The 16,232-nt window shown below is 39.7% G+C and overlaps 1 protein-coding gene across 2 annotated transcripts in view; it reads left to right on the plus strand.

The window, feature by feature from the left end:
• Positions 1-16,232, plus strand: part of tshz2 (teashirt zinc finger homeobox 2) — a 404,252-nt gene that overhangs the window by 207,940 nt on the left and 180,080 nt on the right. For both annotated transcript variants that reach the window (XM_078418984.1, XM_078418985.1), the window contains exon 2: positions 202-3,290. In XM_078418984.1, the coding sequence (XP_078275110.1) occupies positions 202-3,281 (3,080 nt within the window). In that variant the 3' untranslated portion in view covers positions 3,282-3,290. The remainder of the gene's footprint in view (positions 1-201; positions 3,291-16,232) is intronic.

The raw sequence follows: 16,232 nt of genomic DNA on the forward strand, positions 1-16,232 counted from the left end.
GCATGTAAAGTAATAAAAACTATTGTACAGTAAAGGGAGATTGAACCTCATCAGGTTGAGCATGATTGGGGAAGAGAAGGGATGGAGAGGTGGGAAGGGAAAAGGTTGGGGGGGAGGAGTCATTTTTTGTGCCAATGTTGCGTATTTCTGTTCTGGTTCGATTTCTGCCAATTACAATGTCCATCTTAATTTACATTTCAGTTTATGTCCCCGAAGAAGACTTAAAGACGGGAGAACTGAGAGAAGGAGAAGATGGCAGCCCTTCTGCAGAGGAGTTACAAGGCAATGGTTACATGTGCACGGAGGAAGAGGAGGAGGAAGAGGAAGACAGCAAAGGCAGCTACAGTTACCAGAACTCCCCGATCAGTGCAATGTCCAACCAGGAAGCAGAGTGCGAGTCACACATAAGTGATGCTAGTGACAGGTTGGCTGATTTTAAAAGTATTTCATCCCGGGACGGGCAAGAAAAGGAAGAACAGACGAACGGAGAGACGAAGAATGGCCAACAGAACAGTTTGGGGGCAATGAGAGCCGTTTATGCGAGCTTTCTCTCCGATTCGTATTGGTCAAGTCTAGGCTTTGACCTCAAACAGTCAAAGGCTGAAAGGACGAGCTGCAAAAGCAGCAATGAAAGCACCAAAAGTAGCTTTGATTGGCACCAAGATGCATTATCCAAAACATTTCAACAGACATCTTTCAGATCCATGCCGAAACCAAATCTTTTCAGTTCGGTGCAGTTGTACAGGCAAAATAACAAGTTGTTTGGGACTGTTTTCACAGGTGCCAGTAGGTTTCGCTGCAGAGAATGCAGTGCAGCATATGACACTTTGGTAGAACTAACCGTGCACATGAGTGACACAGGCCATTACCAAGACAATAACCACAAAAAAAAATTGGACCACAACACCAATTGGACAAAGTCACGGAAACGAGCTTTGCAGGATATGGATGGTACGCATGATGCCCAGAAAGTGTTAAAATGCATGTACTGCGGTCATTCTTTTGATTCCCTTCAAGATTTGAGCGTTCACATGATTAAAACAAAACATTACCAGAAAGTGCCTCTGAAGGAACCAATGCCACCTATTGGATCAAAGTTAGTCCCTCCCACTAAAAAGCGGGCCCAGCATGAAGTCAATCAGCCTTGTTCACCGGATTCAACCACTGGAGTTGCAGGGGCATTCGCAGGCGAAGCACACAAGAATTCAAACCCTTACGTGTCGTCTAACAATCGGTACGGTTATCAAAATGGTGCCAGCTACACCTGGCAGTTTGAAGCCTGCAAGTCGCAAATTCTGAAGTGCATGGAGTGCGGCAGCTCTCACGATACCTTGCAGCAACTCACAGCCCACATGATGGTGACGGGGCACTTCCTCAAAGTAACAAACTCTGCATCGAAAAAGGGAAAGCAGATTGTTTTTGACCCTTTGGCCATGGACAAAGCACAGTCCATCACAGACGCGCCGTCAAACGAGATCCAGCCTCTGGCACCCGTCAGCAAATTGCCTCCAGATTTCTTAACTCCGCCCGCGGTTGAAGATAACAAAAGTGAAGAAAAGCAAGAGATAATGGAGAACGTGGAGAAACCACCTCAAGACGATTGCAAGGGGGACAACCCAGAGAAGATGTTTGGCTCCACGCTTCAATATCAATACATAAGAGAAGAAGATCTGGAGGAGAGCTCGAAGGGAGGTGGTGACATTCTCAAGTCACTTGAAAACACTGTTGCTTCAGCCATTAACAAAGCCCAAACTGGGAGTCCAAGCTGGAGTGCATATCCCAGCATCCATGCTGCCTACCAGCTTCCAGGGATGATTAAGCCTGTGCAACTTGGTACTCAGATATTGCAAGTTAAGCCAAACCTGAAACCTATAGCTCCAAAAGTCAGGTATTTCTCTGTAATTACAAGCAGCCAAAACCAAGGGCTTCAGTCCAACCATGACCAAATCAAGGAGGAACCAATTAGCCCAGTTCACGAACAGATTTCATCCAAGCTGGAAGAAAGCAATATCGAGAAAAAGGACCCAAAGTTAAACCTTCAGTCCCCACTGCTTTTGCCATGTAAAAAGGAAAGTGAGAGCCCAATAAAGTCAGAGACCCTCACTGATCTCCCAAAGGCAGACTCGCCTTGTTTGAAAGATGCTGAAGAAGTGAAGCAACACTTCAAGAACGAGCCTGTAAAGAGTGAAGCAGGGTCTCCAAATTATTCATTAACCAACGGATGTCCTGGACTAACAGTCATCACAGATCACCCATCGGAACACCTTTCAGTCAGCCCACTTAGTGCACTGCAATCGATAATGAATACTCACCTTGGCAAAGCTGCCAAGCCCCTGACCTCAAACCTAGACCCTGTAACGATGCTTTGTAGACTCAATAAGAGCTTGCTGGAGAAATCAGCTTCACTGCCAAGTTTAATAAAGCCATCCAATGTTGCTGATAGTTATTACTATGAAAGCAGTGATCAGCCAATAGATCTCACCAAATCGAAGAGTGGCAAAGCCGTCCACTCAAACGCTGTCAAACCCTTTACTTCGTTACCTTCCAAACACGTGCTATCTGATATTGCTGATATGGTAAAGGTCCTCCCAAAGGGTACAACACCAAAACCTTCTACCTCATCAAAGATGTCAGCGGAAAGGTTAGAGACCGACGTGAGGAGCTTTGAAGATGTGTCAATGGATTTTTTACCAGTTCAGAAACGAAAAGGTAGGCAGTCAAACTGGAATCCACAGCATCTTCTTATTCTGCAGGCCCAATTTGCTGCCAGTCTGTGGCAAACAGGAGAAGGCAAATATTTATTATCTGATCTAGGTCCACAAGACCGAATGCATATTTCAAAGTTTACTGGACTCACCATGACTACCATAAGTCACTGGCTTGCCAATGTAAAATATCAATTGAGAAAGACAGGTGGAACAAAGTTCCTTAAGAACTTAGATACAGGGCATCCAATTTTCTACTGCAATGATTGTGCCTCCCAGTTTAGGACTCCTTCCAGTTATATTGGTCATTTGGAATTCCATTTGGGCTTCACTATGAAAGATATGGCAAAGATTTCTGTACAGCATGCAAGAGGGGAGCAAGAAGTTTCAAAGGTGTCACCTGAGAAGTCAGTGAGATCAACTGTAGCAGATGAGGACACAGGCAGCAAGTTCCAGTGTAATTTGTGCAATCGAACTTTTGCTAGCAAGCATGCAGTAAAACTGCATCTCAGCAAAACACACGGGAAATCACCAGAGAATCATTCGCAGTATGTAACTGAAATAGAGGAAGAGTAGCATCTCAAGGTGAGCATCAAAACTGTTTCCATTCTCTTCAGTCATTTAATTGTCTCATTCACATTATGAAGGTGAGTCCCTCTGCCTGTGTTGAGCGAAAAAAAAATCTATAAAATTGCAGTAAGCAAGAGAAGCAGGTAGTCTTTCTAAAAGTTATTTTGCTTTTTAAATTAGGAACCTATTTCCAAAGTCCATGGTATCATGATAGACGGTGGTTTCCTGTACTTTAAACTGTTTATATTCTGGTGTGTTTGTGAAATTCTACGCAATGTACTTGATTGTAAAATTCCCAGAATGAAGTGCCCTTCATCCCATTCTTACTGTTAACAAAATTCTATCTTGTCACCCTCTATCGCAGTTTCAGCTATTTACAAAGGCATTTATTCTGACTTTTAATGGTCTCTTTGAACACAGAAGAGCCAAAACCTAGTAGTAATTCTGAGAAACAGACTGATGCCAAATCAACAGTCCATTTAGCACAGTGCCCAGTTTACTTTTCCATTAATATCAATGTAAAAGGAAATTGGGCGCAGCGGAAAAGGCACTGCTCATTCATTCAGGGTCCATTTTGTGCGACTGGCTTTGACAACTTTCACAATAAAATGTATTTCCACTGCAAACTGTGTTTCAGAATCAACTGACTAGCAGCAGGTACAACACATTTGTCTAATATTACAATTTTTAAAATCTGCTTTTTGCTGTTATTGCGTAAAGTAAATATTCTCAAATTAAAAAATAGGTCTATACACAGTGCCCTCCATAATGTTTGGGACAAAGAATAATAATTTATTTATTTGCCTCTGTACTCCACAATTTTAGATTTGTAATAGAAAAAATCACATGTGGTTAAAGTGCACTTTGTCAGATTTTAATAAAGGCCATTTTTATATATTTTGGTTTCACCATGTAGAAATTACAGCAGTGTTTATACATAATCCCCCCATTTCAGGGCACCATAATGTTTGGGACACATGGCTTCACAGGTGTTTGTAATTGCTCAGGTGTGTTTAATTGCCTCCTTAATGCAGGTATAAAGGAGCTCTCAGCACCCAGTCTTTTCTCCAGTCTTTCCATCACCTTTGGAAACTTTATTGCTGTTTATCAACATGAGGACCAAAGTTGTGCCAATGAAAGTCAAAGAAGCCACTATGAGACTGAGAAACAAGAATAAAACTGTTAGAGAAGTCAGCTAAACCTTAGGCTTCCCAAAATCAACTATTTAGAACATCATTAAGAAGAAAGAGAGCACTGGTGAGCTTACTAATCGCAAAGGGACTGGCAGGCCAAGGAAGACCTCCACAGCTGATGACAGAAGAATTCTCCCTACAATAAAGAAAAATCCCCAAACACCTGTCCGACAGATCAGAAACACTCTTCAGGAGTCAGGTGTGGATTTGTCAATGACCACTGTCCACAGAAGACTTCATGAACAGAAATACAGAGGCTACACTGCAAGATTGCAACCACTGGTTAGCTGCAAAAATAGGATGGCCCAGTTACAGTTTGCCAAGAAGTACTTAAAATAGCAACAATAGTTCTGGAAAAGGGTCTTGTGAACAGATGAGATGAAGATTAACTTATATCAGACTGATGGCAAGAGCAAAGTATGAATAAGAGAAGGAACTGCCCAAGATCCAAAGCATACCACCTCACCTGTGAAACACGGTGGTGGGGGTGTTATGGCCTGGGTATGTATGGCTGCTGAAGGAACTGGCTCACTTATCTTCATTGATGATACAACTGCTGATGGTAGTAGCATAATGAATTCTGAAGTGTATAGACACATCCTATCTGCTCAAGTTCAAACAAATGTCTCAAAATTTTTTGGCCAGCGATCCATTCTACAGCAAGACAATGATCCCAAACATACTGCTAAAGCAACAAAGGAGTTTTTCAAAACTAAAAAATGGTCAATTCTTGAATGGCCAAGTCAATCACCCAATCTGAACCCAATTGAGCAGGCCTTTTATATGCTGAAGGGAAAACTGAAGGGAACTACCCCCCAAAACAAGAATAAGCTAAAGATGGCTGCAATACAGGCCTGGCAGAGCATCACCAGAGAAGACACCCAGCAACTGGTGATGTCCATGAATCGCAGACTTCAAGCAGTCATTGCATGCAAAGGATATGCAAAAAAATACTAAACATGACTACTTTCATTTACATGACATTGCTATGTCCCAAACATTATGGTGCCCTGAAATGGGGGAACTCTGTATAAACACTGCAGTAATTCCTACATGGTGAAACCAAAATGTATAATAATGGCCTTTATTAAAATCTGACAATGTGCACTTTAACCACATGTAATTTTTTTCTATTACAAATCTGAAATTGTGGAGTACAGAGGCAAATAATTAAATAATGGGTCTTTGTCCCAAACATTATGGAGGGCACTGTAAATGGGTATAATTTTTTATATCACAAAATAACTCCTAAGTACTGAAATGAAATTAATATTTGATGAATTTGTGGGACTTCTGAGAATAAAATTATAAATAATATTTGTGATAAATCCATTTTTCTTGAGTCTATTTCAAAAGGATGATAGAAATAATTATACATTAAGTTTTGTTTTTAAATGTTCATTGAATGGTCAAAGTCATTTAGTTCATGAAACTGTATGAATAATATATTTTTATTATAGTAAGCCAACCCTTGCAGCTTTCCGTGGAAAAAATAATAGGTCTTTTTCACTCAACATCAGATAATACATTGGAAATGGTTTTGCTGTGAAGAGTTGCAATGTTTAATGTATCATTGGTTTATACAAATGAAAAAAAAACCCAACTGAAGCAGTTGACACAGATGTAAGGTATAAAGCAAACGCTACGCAGATTACAATTTTATTTGGAATAGTCAACAGATGTTTGCTGTATCTGTATGTTTATCATATATAATCTGGCAGTCTCTCAGGTTGCTATCCAGCAAAAGTAATACCGTTAGATATTTTGCCACAACATTAGTCATTGGAACTGATGAGAAATAGATTGAGATGGGGAGGATTGGTGGGTGTGGAGAAATTTGTCTTTGGTCATGAGGGTGAAACACATGGGAGAGTTTTAGTCACAGGTTGAACTTGCCTCCTTAGATTGGGTTGCAGTTGAACATGGTGGGGAGAGCTGTGCATGGTTGATAATGAGTACAGTATGTACTGTACTGTATGTCTTGATATTTACTGTAATCAGCTCAATAGATCTTGAAGAGATCGGGCAATTATGTAGTCCAACTGTGTTCTGAGGAAATGAGTCTTTGCTATTTGCCAGTACAGCTGAGACTTGAGTCCATCAGCCAAGTAGGATCTCTAGCTTCAATTCTAGCCTCAAAATGGACACCTGAGCAGCAAGTCAGAATCTATATGTTATGCTGGGAAGTGGGGAAACAATGCAGGAGGGACAATGAAGAAATAGAAGAGTCAATGACTGAACAGCAGATCTTTTCACCTTGATGTGGTTACAGAGACGAGGCCTATTAACTGGATCATGGGTGAATATGGGCATATTTCTGGAATTGTCAAATCTAAAGCAGATGATACTTTTGACATTATATACATTGGAATGTTGGGCCCTCGTGCTTTTGTGCCAAAGCTGGCATGAATCACCATTCAACAAGCAAAGAACTTCTTCTTCATGTTTTTTATTTGGGAAACGAATCTGGTGTAGAATCTCAAAGGATAACCAGAGTGAGATAACATCACCTTGCAGTCCATTTTTCCAAGCAATTGACTCCAAGAACCAGTGGAGAACATTTTAAGCCGTTATTTCTATGTCAGTAGAATTTATACCAACACGGCTTTGATCAGGGTTTTACATTGTCGTGTAAATGTGCCTTGCTGACAGTTAATCTGATTATGAAGCAATTAGCCTTGATCAAACACCAGTTTTGAATTTCAATTCCAATACTGAGGCTGAACATTTGCTGCTTAAATTACCAATAATGGCTGGTATGAGGAACTTGCATTGAAAAGAAAATATCATTTAATTCTGTTTAAGTTTGATGTCAAATGTAATGTTTGCTGAATGAATGTTATTTATGTGCTATTTATACTCCAGTCCATCCAATGCTGTAATAGTAAATTCTGAGGGAATCGGGCTTTTTTGTAAAGTGATTGGAAACTAATGACTCTTAGATCTTCTTTTCAAAGTAGAATTTGTATAAAGTCCTATCACAAAAGTTCATTTTAGAAATGTGTTTTTGGACACTTTAGGAGAACAATTAAGTTGTGATTTCACTTTATGGCGTTTTTCATCAAGTTCTAATATTAATTCATAAATTCCTGCACCAGAGGCGGCATGGTGGCGCAGCGGTAGAGTTGCTGCCTTACAGCGCTTGTGCTTACAGCACCAGAGACCCGGTTTAGATCCTGGCTACGGGTGTTGTCTGTACAGAGGTTTTGCGTTCTCCTCCTGGCCGTGTGGGTTTTCTCCGAGAACTTCAGTTTCCTCCCACACTCCAATGACGTACAGGTTAGTAGGTTAATTGGCTTGGTAGATATGTAAAAATTGGCCCTAGTGTAGGATAGTGCGAGGGTTGCAGGTCGGTGTGGACTCAATGGGCTGAAGGGCCTTTTTCCGCGCTGTATCTCTAAACTAAAACTAAACTAAAACTAAATATCAAAGGATGTATTTTGCATCATTATCTTGCTCATTATGTACTCTACCACAGACGGGGCTAACTTTGAACTTCTGATCTCCCTCACCTTCTCCTTAACATAATAATTTGTTTGCCATCCGATCTCTGCACCCCATCTTATCCTTATACCTAATCATCACTCTCACATAAATAGCTTCCATGAACCTGTCCCTCTTGTACCTTCTCACCACTTCATCTGATTCTCCCCCTCTCATTAAACTTCTTCCCGCCCTTCTCCTCCAATCTACCCCTTCCACCTTACTGTGAAGTTACGGAGACGAGGGCCATTAATTGGCTTCAGATATTGTGAACTCCTGGACATAAAATTGATCTGATATATTGTTTACAAAGATTTCAGGAATAATTATTTTTCTTATCTATTTATTCAGGAGAAAAATTAGGAATTTGAATTCTGGCCATTGCATTTTTCATGGCATTCAAGTATCAAATATCAATATTAGTTTTGCTTAAAGATAGTGTGGAAACAGGCCCGTCGGTCCACTGTGCCCATGCTGACCAACGATCACCTGTACACTAGCTCTGTGTTACCCCACTTTTGCATCCGACACACCAGGGACAATTTACAGAAGCCAATTAACCGACAAACCCGCACTTCTTTGGAATGTGGGAGGAAACTGGAGCACCCGGAGAAAACCCACGCGGTCACAGGGAGAACGAACAAACTCTATGCAGGCAGCACCCTTAGTTAGGATTGAACCCGGATCTCTTGCGCTGTGAGGTAGCAACACTGCCGCTGCACCACTTTGCTGCTGTATGAATTGAATTGAAGCACATGGGCCAAATTATTGACTCATTGCCTCACACGTATGTTAACAACATTTTAAAAAAACAAGTTTCCAATTATATATTCTTGTTAAAATCTTTCCTTTACAAAGTTATTTGGTATTGCAATAATGCTGGTGTGAACAAGATCCAGCCCCTGGAAATTTGAAATAATAAGTACAACAAATACTCAGAAAGTCAATCAGGACCCAATGGAAACTCATTAATCTGAAACAAACTATTTTTCTCTCTCCCAGATATTGTCTGATCTGTTGAGTATTTTTCAGCATTTTCTGTTTTAATTAACACAACTTAAATTTCAGATTTCACTACGCGCCCTCATTTTTAAAAATATCTAATTAGAAGTGCAAAATGTCAGATACTTTTGGAATTAAATTGTTATTCTTAAAAGTTTAACAGCTCAGATTTTGGACCAAAATGAAGTCAATCAATTGTCTTCATACTATCCTAAGACAGGGGAAATAATTGGTAATTTAAATTATCAACAAAGTTATTTCATTCATATAGCTACTTACAGAGAGAGCCAGTTTCCTTATAATTGTTTTATTTCCAATTGCCTCCTCCTTTAACTTTTCTCTTGAAGCCTTAATCAACTCTTGTCACATAAAAGCAATCCTTAAAATGGTGACAGCATTAAAAGAGAAGTTGTTGCCCATGGACATATGCATCACATATATTGTATCCTTCCTTTATTGAAGAAAGACAAGTAAATATCTACATAACAGTTTAATCTTTGTCCACTCTATGGACAGACCTGGGTTGAAGGACAGTACTGCCTGAATTATTCCAAGTTAGCTATAGTCCTCCAAAGGTCTATGTTTTTCTCACTCTTCGTGGTTAATGGTGTATCTTGTAACTTATGTTCTGCTTCCATCAAACTGTCCCAGAGAGATGGCATCTATTCCTCTGATTTAGGCCTCCCTTGTCCACCATTATCTCCAATAAGCTGGGGTGTGGTGTATCTTAAGTTGTCAATGTTTCACGCTAGGTCTGGTATTAGTCTGATGTGAGCTTCAGCTTCACTGCGTATTAAGTGCCAACTAGTGGTAGGTTTTCTGTCATATCCCTATGGTCGTGTGCCTGAGTTTATTTTGGTTGTGTTCAGTTGCCTTTTTGAACTTGTTTTCCCACGTATAATTCCCTAATCCAGTTGGTAGTTAAGAGTAGAGTTCTAGTTTGCCGAGTCATAAATGTTTCCATCTTCACCTGGGCTGGAGTCTTGCCAAAGGAAAAGATGCTCAAGTGGGTCTGATTGCAATGAAATGGTCTTCTACCGCCGTTCTTGTCCATCTTCTGTGAACCGCGGTCTACCATCCATTGTCAGCATTGCAGGAGTGTCAGATCTTTGAGCAGATGAATGACCACCAATTAATCGATCTCCCAGCATTTAAGAGAGTCAACTGACAGGAAACAGATTTTCCCATCCAGATAAAATAGATTTAGATCAACTTCTGTGCAGGGTTTGAATGGAACTTTTTGCCAATGAAGCTTTTATCTTTGGTTTATCATTGGTCTCCTGAGATCAGAAGATCTTGTATTTCTGTATATAGTCTCTGATTTCCTTTTTTCATTCATGTGCCGTGATAAACATCTGCACACACATCAATGAGTGGTGTGGCTGTAGAGGTTGTTCACGTTGAATCAATCTTCACAGTCCTGTCATGGTATAACTGTATTCATTCCATCTACTTTAATGTGTTCATTCCAAGACATCTTTCTGGGTTCTCAAACGAATATGATTTCTGATGTGTGAGATCTTCAGATCTGTGAAATTGCAACTTACTGCAAATAATCTTAACTCTTAAGAAAATACTGAAGCATTATCCATATTCCTAGTTCATGCGTTAAACTGGTGTAATGAATAGTTTCAGTTGTAAACACAAGGAACTGCAGATCGGATTTGATTTTTTTTTAAATACAGTGTTTGAGTAAGTCAGCGGGTCAGGCAGCATCTCTGGAAAACATTCAATGGTGACGTTTTGAGTCGGGACACTTCTTCAGAAGAAGGGGACGTTTCAGGTCGGGACCCTTCTGAAGAAGTGTCCCGACCCGAAACGCACCAAGTTTCAGTTGTAGGCGGTTTTCATCCAATAAATTCACCAGGATCTCATTTGTGATCTTTGCATTTTATAGACTTTTTCTTGTGCCCAATGTGATCCACTAAGTGTCATATTTTATCTGTCGTGGCCCATTAAATATACAGTGTAAGTTTTTCCTTCGATTCTCTCCATTCCTTAGACAGGTTAAATGACAGAAAGTCTTATGGCTTGGCTGAATTTATTTATTCTATTCTCTGTTATCTCAATTAAAATGTACAGCTCACTGTTGCATGGCAGGCATCGATGCATTGTCTTAATTCTGAAGGATTGGATCTGGCAGCTGTATTTGGGTTTAGACAGTATCTAAAACCCATAATTACACCAAGCAGCACTTCCGACACCAAGTTCCAGTATTCCCTTATCTAGTTGGGAATTTAAGCTATCGGCAGTGGTACTTTGAGCACGAAACAGTTTACAGAGCCAGCCAGCATCCTTACACTTATCTTCTTTACAATCACCTCTTTCTGGAACTTTCCTCATTAAAAATCTTGTGCAAAATCTTGATGTATGTCACGTAAAGTAATCCCCATGGGGTTGACAGCATTAAAAGAACAATTAGTGTCCACAGACCAACATTATATTATGTTACGTTAATTATTAAAGTGGAAATTTAAAAGCCCTGCAGTGACAGATTGAAAATAAAGGTCATAAGTTAAATCCTGTCACTGACTACCATGACAGGTCGTGTAGTCTTAGACAACTGGACATTTTAAGGATATTGGACTAGAAATTTAGGCTTAGGTCGCCTGTATAATTGATCTAAAATTTGCTCAATGATGAGTTTCAGGAATGGTCCAGGGATACATTGAAAACATTTCCGATCTATAATAGGTTTGTTCGGATTTTTTTTGTATGTTTCTGGTATTCACCCAAAAGAGGTGTTGACTTTGATATTTACTCAGAACCATAAAGAGAGCAGGAGTGGTTGGATTTTTAAATGATATTCCCAGAAATAAGAGCATCCTGTATGTCCTACTGAAGGCAATGGCAGGTATCTTTCAAACATTCAGACATGTCTCTTGCCCAACAACTGGCCACTTTTGCAAAGTACTTTGCTACTTCTTCACATAGATACCCTTCCCTCAACCCAATTTCAGCAAGTGAGAAAACATTTATATGTTTACTTTTAACTTTGGTAAATTGCATTGATCTGAACATATCCCTCATAGTTGTGCAGGTGCAGCCTCAGACTTCACTATAGAAGTTCTTCAGGGCTGTATTGGAGGCCCAATTATCACCTTCTCAAGTGCTTCATCAATGACCTTCCACCTTTAGCTCCAAAATGGGTTTGTCTGCTGATGAGTCAATAATGTTCAATTCCATTCACAACTCCTTAGCAAATGAAATGCCCCATGCCACAGAGGTCACAAGTATCTTTTGAGCCACTGATGTGCCTGACAAGAAAAAAATTAACAAGAACAATTTTACTCATCTACTTTTGATATTCAGTATCATTACCATTGCTGAGTATGCTACTGCCACTGCACAGCAACTCAACCAGACCAACCATGTAAATGGGCACCTTGTGGCAAGTGAGGCACATCCTGACACCCAGGGCCTTTCCACTATCTACATGGCACAAGTCGAAAGTATGATCGATCTCCATTGAGTGTATCTCCCACAACCCTCAAGAAACTCAACGCCATCCAGAACAAAGAGATTGCTTGACTGGGACCCCATCAAGCACGCCGCCCAGTCATTCACTCCACCTCCATTATGTGTTATTTACACAATGCACTCCAATTGCTCATCAAGGTTATTCTGAGCGTAGCCCCAAAACCCATTGCCTCTTGCACCGAGAAGGGCAAGGGTAGGAGGTGCACAGGGACATCGCTTGCAAGTTCCCCTCCAAGTTGGGCACGATCGTTCATCATTACCGAGTCCAAGGTCCTGTATGTTATTACCCAATAGCAACATAGGGCAGCTTCACTGCGTGGATTGCAACAGTTCAAGAAAGCAGATCACCACAAGCTTCCCAAGGGGCAAGTAGGGATGTTCAATAAATGCTGGTATTGTCAACAACACCCAGATTCAATGAACAGATGCATAAATAGAAAACCCTGAGTTAACTTCATAATCATTTTGAAACTGTTGAGTCAGCATATGTACAAAATTTCCTTCGGTGAAATAATTTGCTACATTATATGTATATAATTATATAAATGTATAAAAGTATACAAATATGAAATTATAGATTATAATATGCATATTAAAAACAGGAAAAATGAATTATTTTATCTGCACTGATTGGTGAATACAGGTTAATTTAATTTCCAAATCTACCATTTCCTATGCAAGTTAACATAAAGATATTTAAGGAAATTAAAAGGTAGTTTCACTCCCATTCATGTTACCTTCGTCTCCCACAGTCCCACCCTTGTGTGATACGATACGGTACGATACAAAAGAACTTTATTTATCCCAAATGGGAAATTGATCTACCAACAGTCATAAAAACACAAAATACATGAAACATGAAATTAAAGTGACGAGTGGAAAGGTTTGGGGATGTACAAAGATTGGGGAGGGAGGAGGTGGAGGAGGAGGGTAGTCGGTCTCAGTCTACCCCACGACAGAAGGGGGAGGAGATGTACGGTTTGATAGCCACAGGGAAGAAGGATCCCCTGTGGCTCTCTGTCCTGCATCTTGGTGGAACCAGTCTGTTGCTGAAAGTACTCCTCAGATTGACCAGTGTGTCATGGAGGGGGTGAGCTGTATTGTCCAAGATGCTGTGCACTTTGAGGAGCATTCTTGCCTCCAAGACCACTTCCCATGAATCCACATTTACTACATTATACCTATGGCCACAATTGGCCTGTTTTGAAAGCCGTGTGAGCTACTAAATTTGCTGAGTTGCCATGTTTTGACAGGAAGGGTTTTATTTTGGATGGAGGGGTGGGTTGTAAGTCATCATGTGTGACAGCAATTCTGAAATCAGTGTGCAAAAAGAACGGATAAAGCATATGGTGGCTGGAAAATGAAAGTATATTCACTTCGGCATGTTCCATACTGTAGACAATTAACGTGAATGATAGCAATCAGCATAAATCAAAAGAAGTTTGGGTTAGCAAAGTTCCTGTTCATAGAAAAAAGATCACTTATCAAAAATTTGCATACGTGACATTTATTGTCCAAAATAAATCTAAATCGCGTCGTGTACCTAAGCAGAAAAAAAAGAGAAAGCTTAAGATTTTAAGTGCTGATGAAAGACGTTGCATACTAAACTGATTAGTTCCTTTGTGCATTTTTGTGCCTGTCAAGTCATAAGCTACCTCTGGACATCACATCGCTGCTTCATAATAGACAACTGACATTCTGTAGTAAATGGAAAAAGAACAGGGCAGAACAGCAAATATTCTAATGCGTTGACACTCACTTGCCCTCTATTGTTCAAAATGAGGAGCAATCATCATTGTTCATCAAATGGCTCCTAATGCAGCTAAAGCATTCAGCTATAATTTCTTATTGCATTTATAATTACTGTCATAGACTATACACCTCAGTGAGCATATTAAAGCTATAAATTATGTAGGCCTTGCCATAGCTGAAGAAGTTGATTTTTCTGGCAGCAGTTATTTGTTAGAGAGCTAGGCTTTTCAGATAAAAAAGATGACTGAAGTGCTTGAACAAAGCAAGGAATACTTTGTTCAGTCAGTCATCTGGAGTTGACTCAGGTAATTGCAAAACAACAAAGTTCTAGTGTTTTAATAATCCATTCCATTAACAGGGCTGCGGTGTAGAGGTTGAGTGGCAGTTTAGGCAGAGATTGTGTTTCTGTGAATGTTTCTAAATAGAGTAAATTAATGTAAAATATTCTGCTGTAAAATGCAGTGAAAGTATAGATTCATTCCGGCCATTGATGAAGGTTATTTTCTATTTAAATTTTTAACGGGTACAACTCTTATGTGTAAAGCTTTCAACCTTCAATCTTTTTGAAACATTTATTTTGCTTATTTTAATTTTGTCAGTCGTAGATGCCTTCTAACATCAGAGATTGACTTTTGGATATTTGCCAAGCAAGAAACCCACATCATCACAGCAAAAATGAAACTGAAGTGCTTTACCATAGATGTTGGCCGATGAATGCCTGGTAGTGAACATGATACAGTCACAAATGTGTGAGGTTCAAATATGGTTTATTTAAAAAATATACACATGACCTTTGAAGGGACAAACCCATTTACACGCTTCATATTTATCAAAACTAATGACATGTTTGTGATTTTTCAAGTCAAAAGCCATTGTGGTCAAAATCTATTTATTCAGACCAAATTTTGCACACTTCTCTGTGATTAAGCTCCATTAAACATAAATATAGCATACTTACTAAAGTTGATCCTAACAGGTTAGTGACATTTGTAAGCATTTGAGTGGCATTTGTAGAAAAAACCATGGTACAGAATATTATCAGATTATGCTACTGAATAAAGGGAAATAGGCAAAACAATGTTTATCTGAAAGCAGAAAAAAAATACCCTCAGTATTTATAGAAAGCCTGTTTATTGTGTTGCAAACAAATTCAACAGTCTTATAAACTGGAAAGGTATAACCTAATGGGACTGGAAATCTCTGATGTGCCAAACAGCTTTACTGCTAAAGTACTCTGTGGGCAGGATATAATCTCTTTGATTGTAGCACAAAACATTTGGAACAATGTTTAAAATGTCAGTTATACCCAGGGTTGGAGGACTTGGAGGCATAGGTTTTTATTGCAGAGATGTCCTGATTAAATTGACAAAATAATCTATAGATCGGAACCAACAATCTCGATATGGTTCAATGTCCAATAGTACTTTATTAACCTTTATTCCTTTTTTTGCAAACAATTCAGTAAAAATCTTACCGTACATAATCACAATCATACTTAATTATGGATACCTAAGAAGATGAATGTGACAAGTCCTACTGAGAGGTATTGAGAAAATTTTGAGACTTAGCGTCTAAACTGGGAGAATTCACCTTTCAGCCAACATCTCAGACGACTACATCCCAAAGGCAGGGGAGACCCAGTATGGAAAATAATGCAGTTTTTTAATGGTTGGGAAGGAAGGCCCTTGAAGTCCCCAAAACTGAATCTGGACACCATGAAATCTCATACCATCAAGTCAAGCATGAACATGGAACCTTGCCGTTGATCCCTTATTTTCCTCTCTCCCTCACGGAATAATACTGACTGTAGCAAGGACACAGAATGGCTTGGAAACATCATGACTCCCCAAGTTGTTCCATCTCTTGAAGGACAACCATGACAAAATGTGTGTGCAACAGGTGATGAGTGAACCAACACAAAGGATTAATGTACGTGACCTTCTCCTCACCAATCTATTTATTGCAGATCCAACTGTCTGTATTGATGGGACCACTGTAGAATCATGGTGGAGACAAAGTCACATCTTCAAACCAAGGATAACCTCCT

Source organism: Rhinoraja longicauda, chromosome 22 (genome assembly GCF_053455715.1).
Source record: "Rhinoraja longicauda isolate Sanriku21f chromosome 22, sRhiLon1.1, whole genome shotgun sequence".
Classification (NCBI taxonomy): Eukaryota; Metazoa; Chordata; class Chondrichthyes; order Rajiformes; family Arhynchobatidae; genus Rhinoraja; species Rhinoraja longicauda.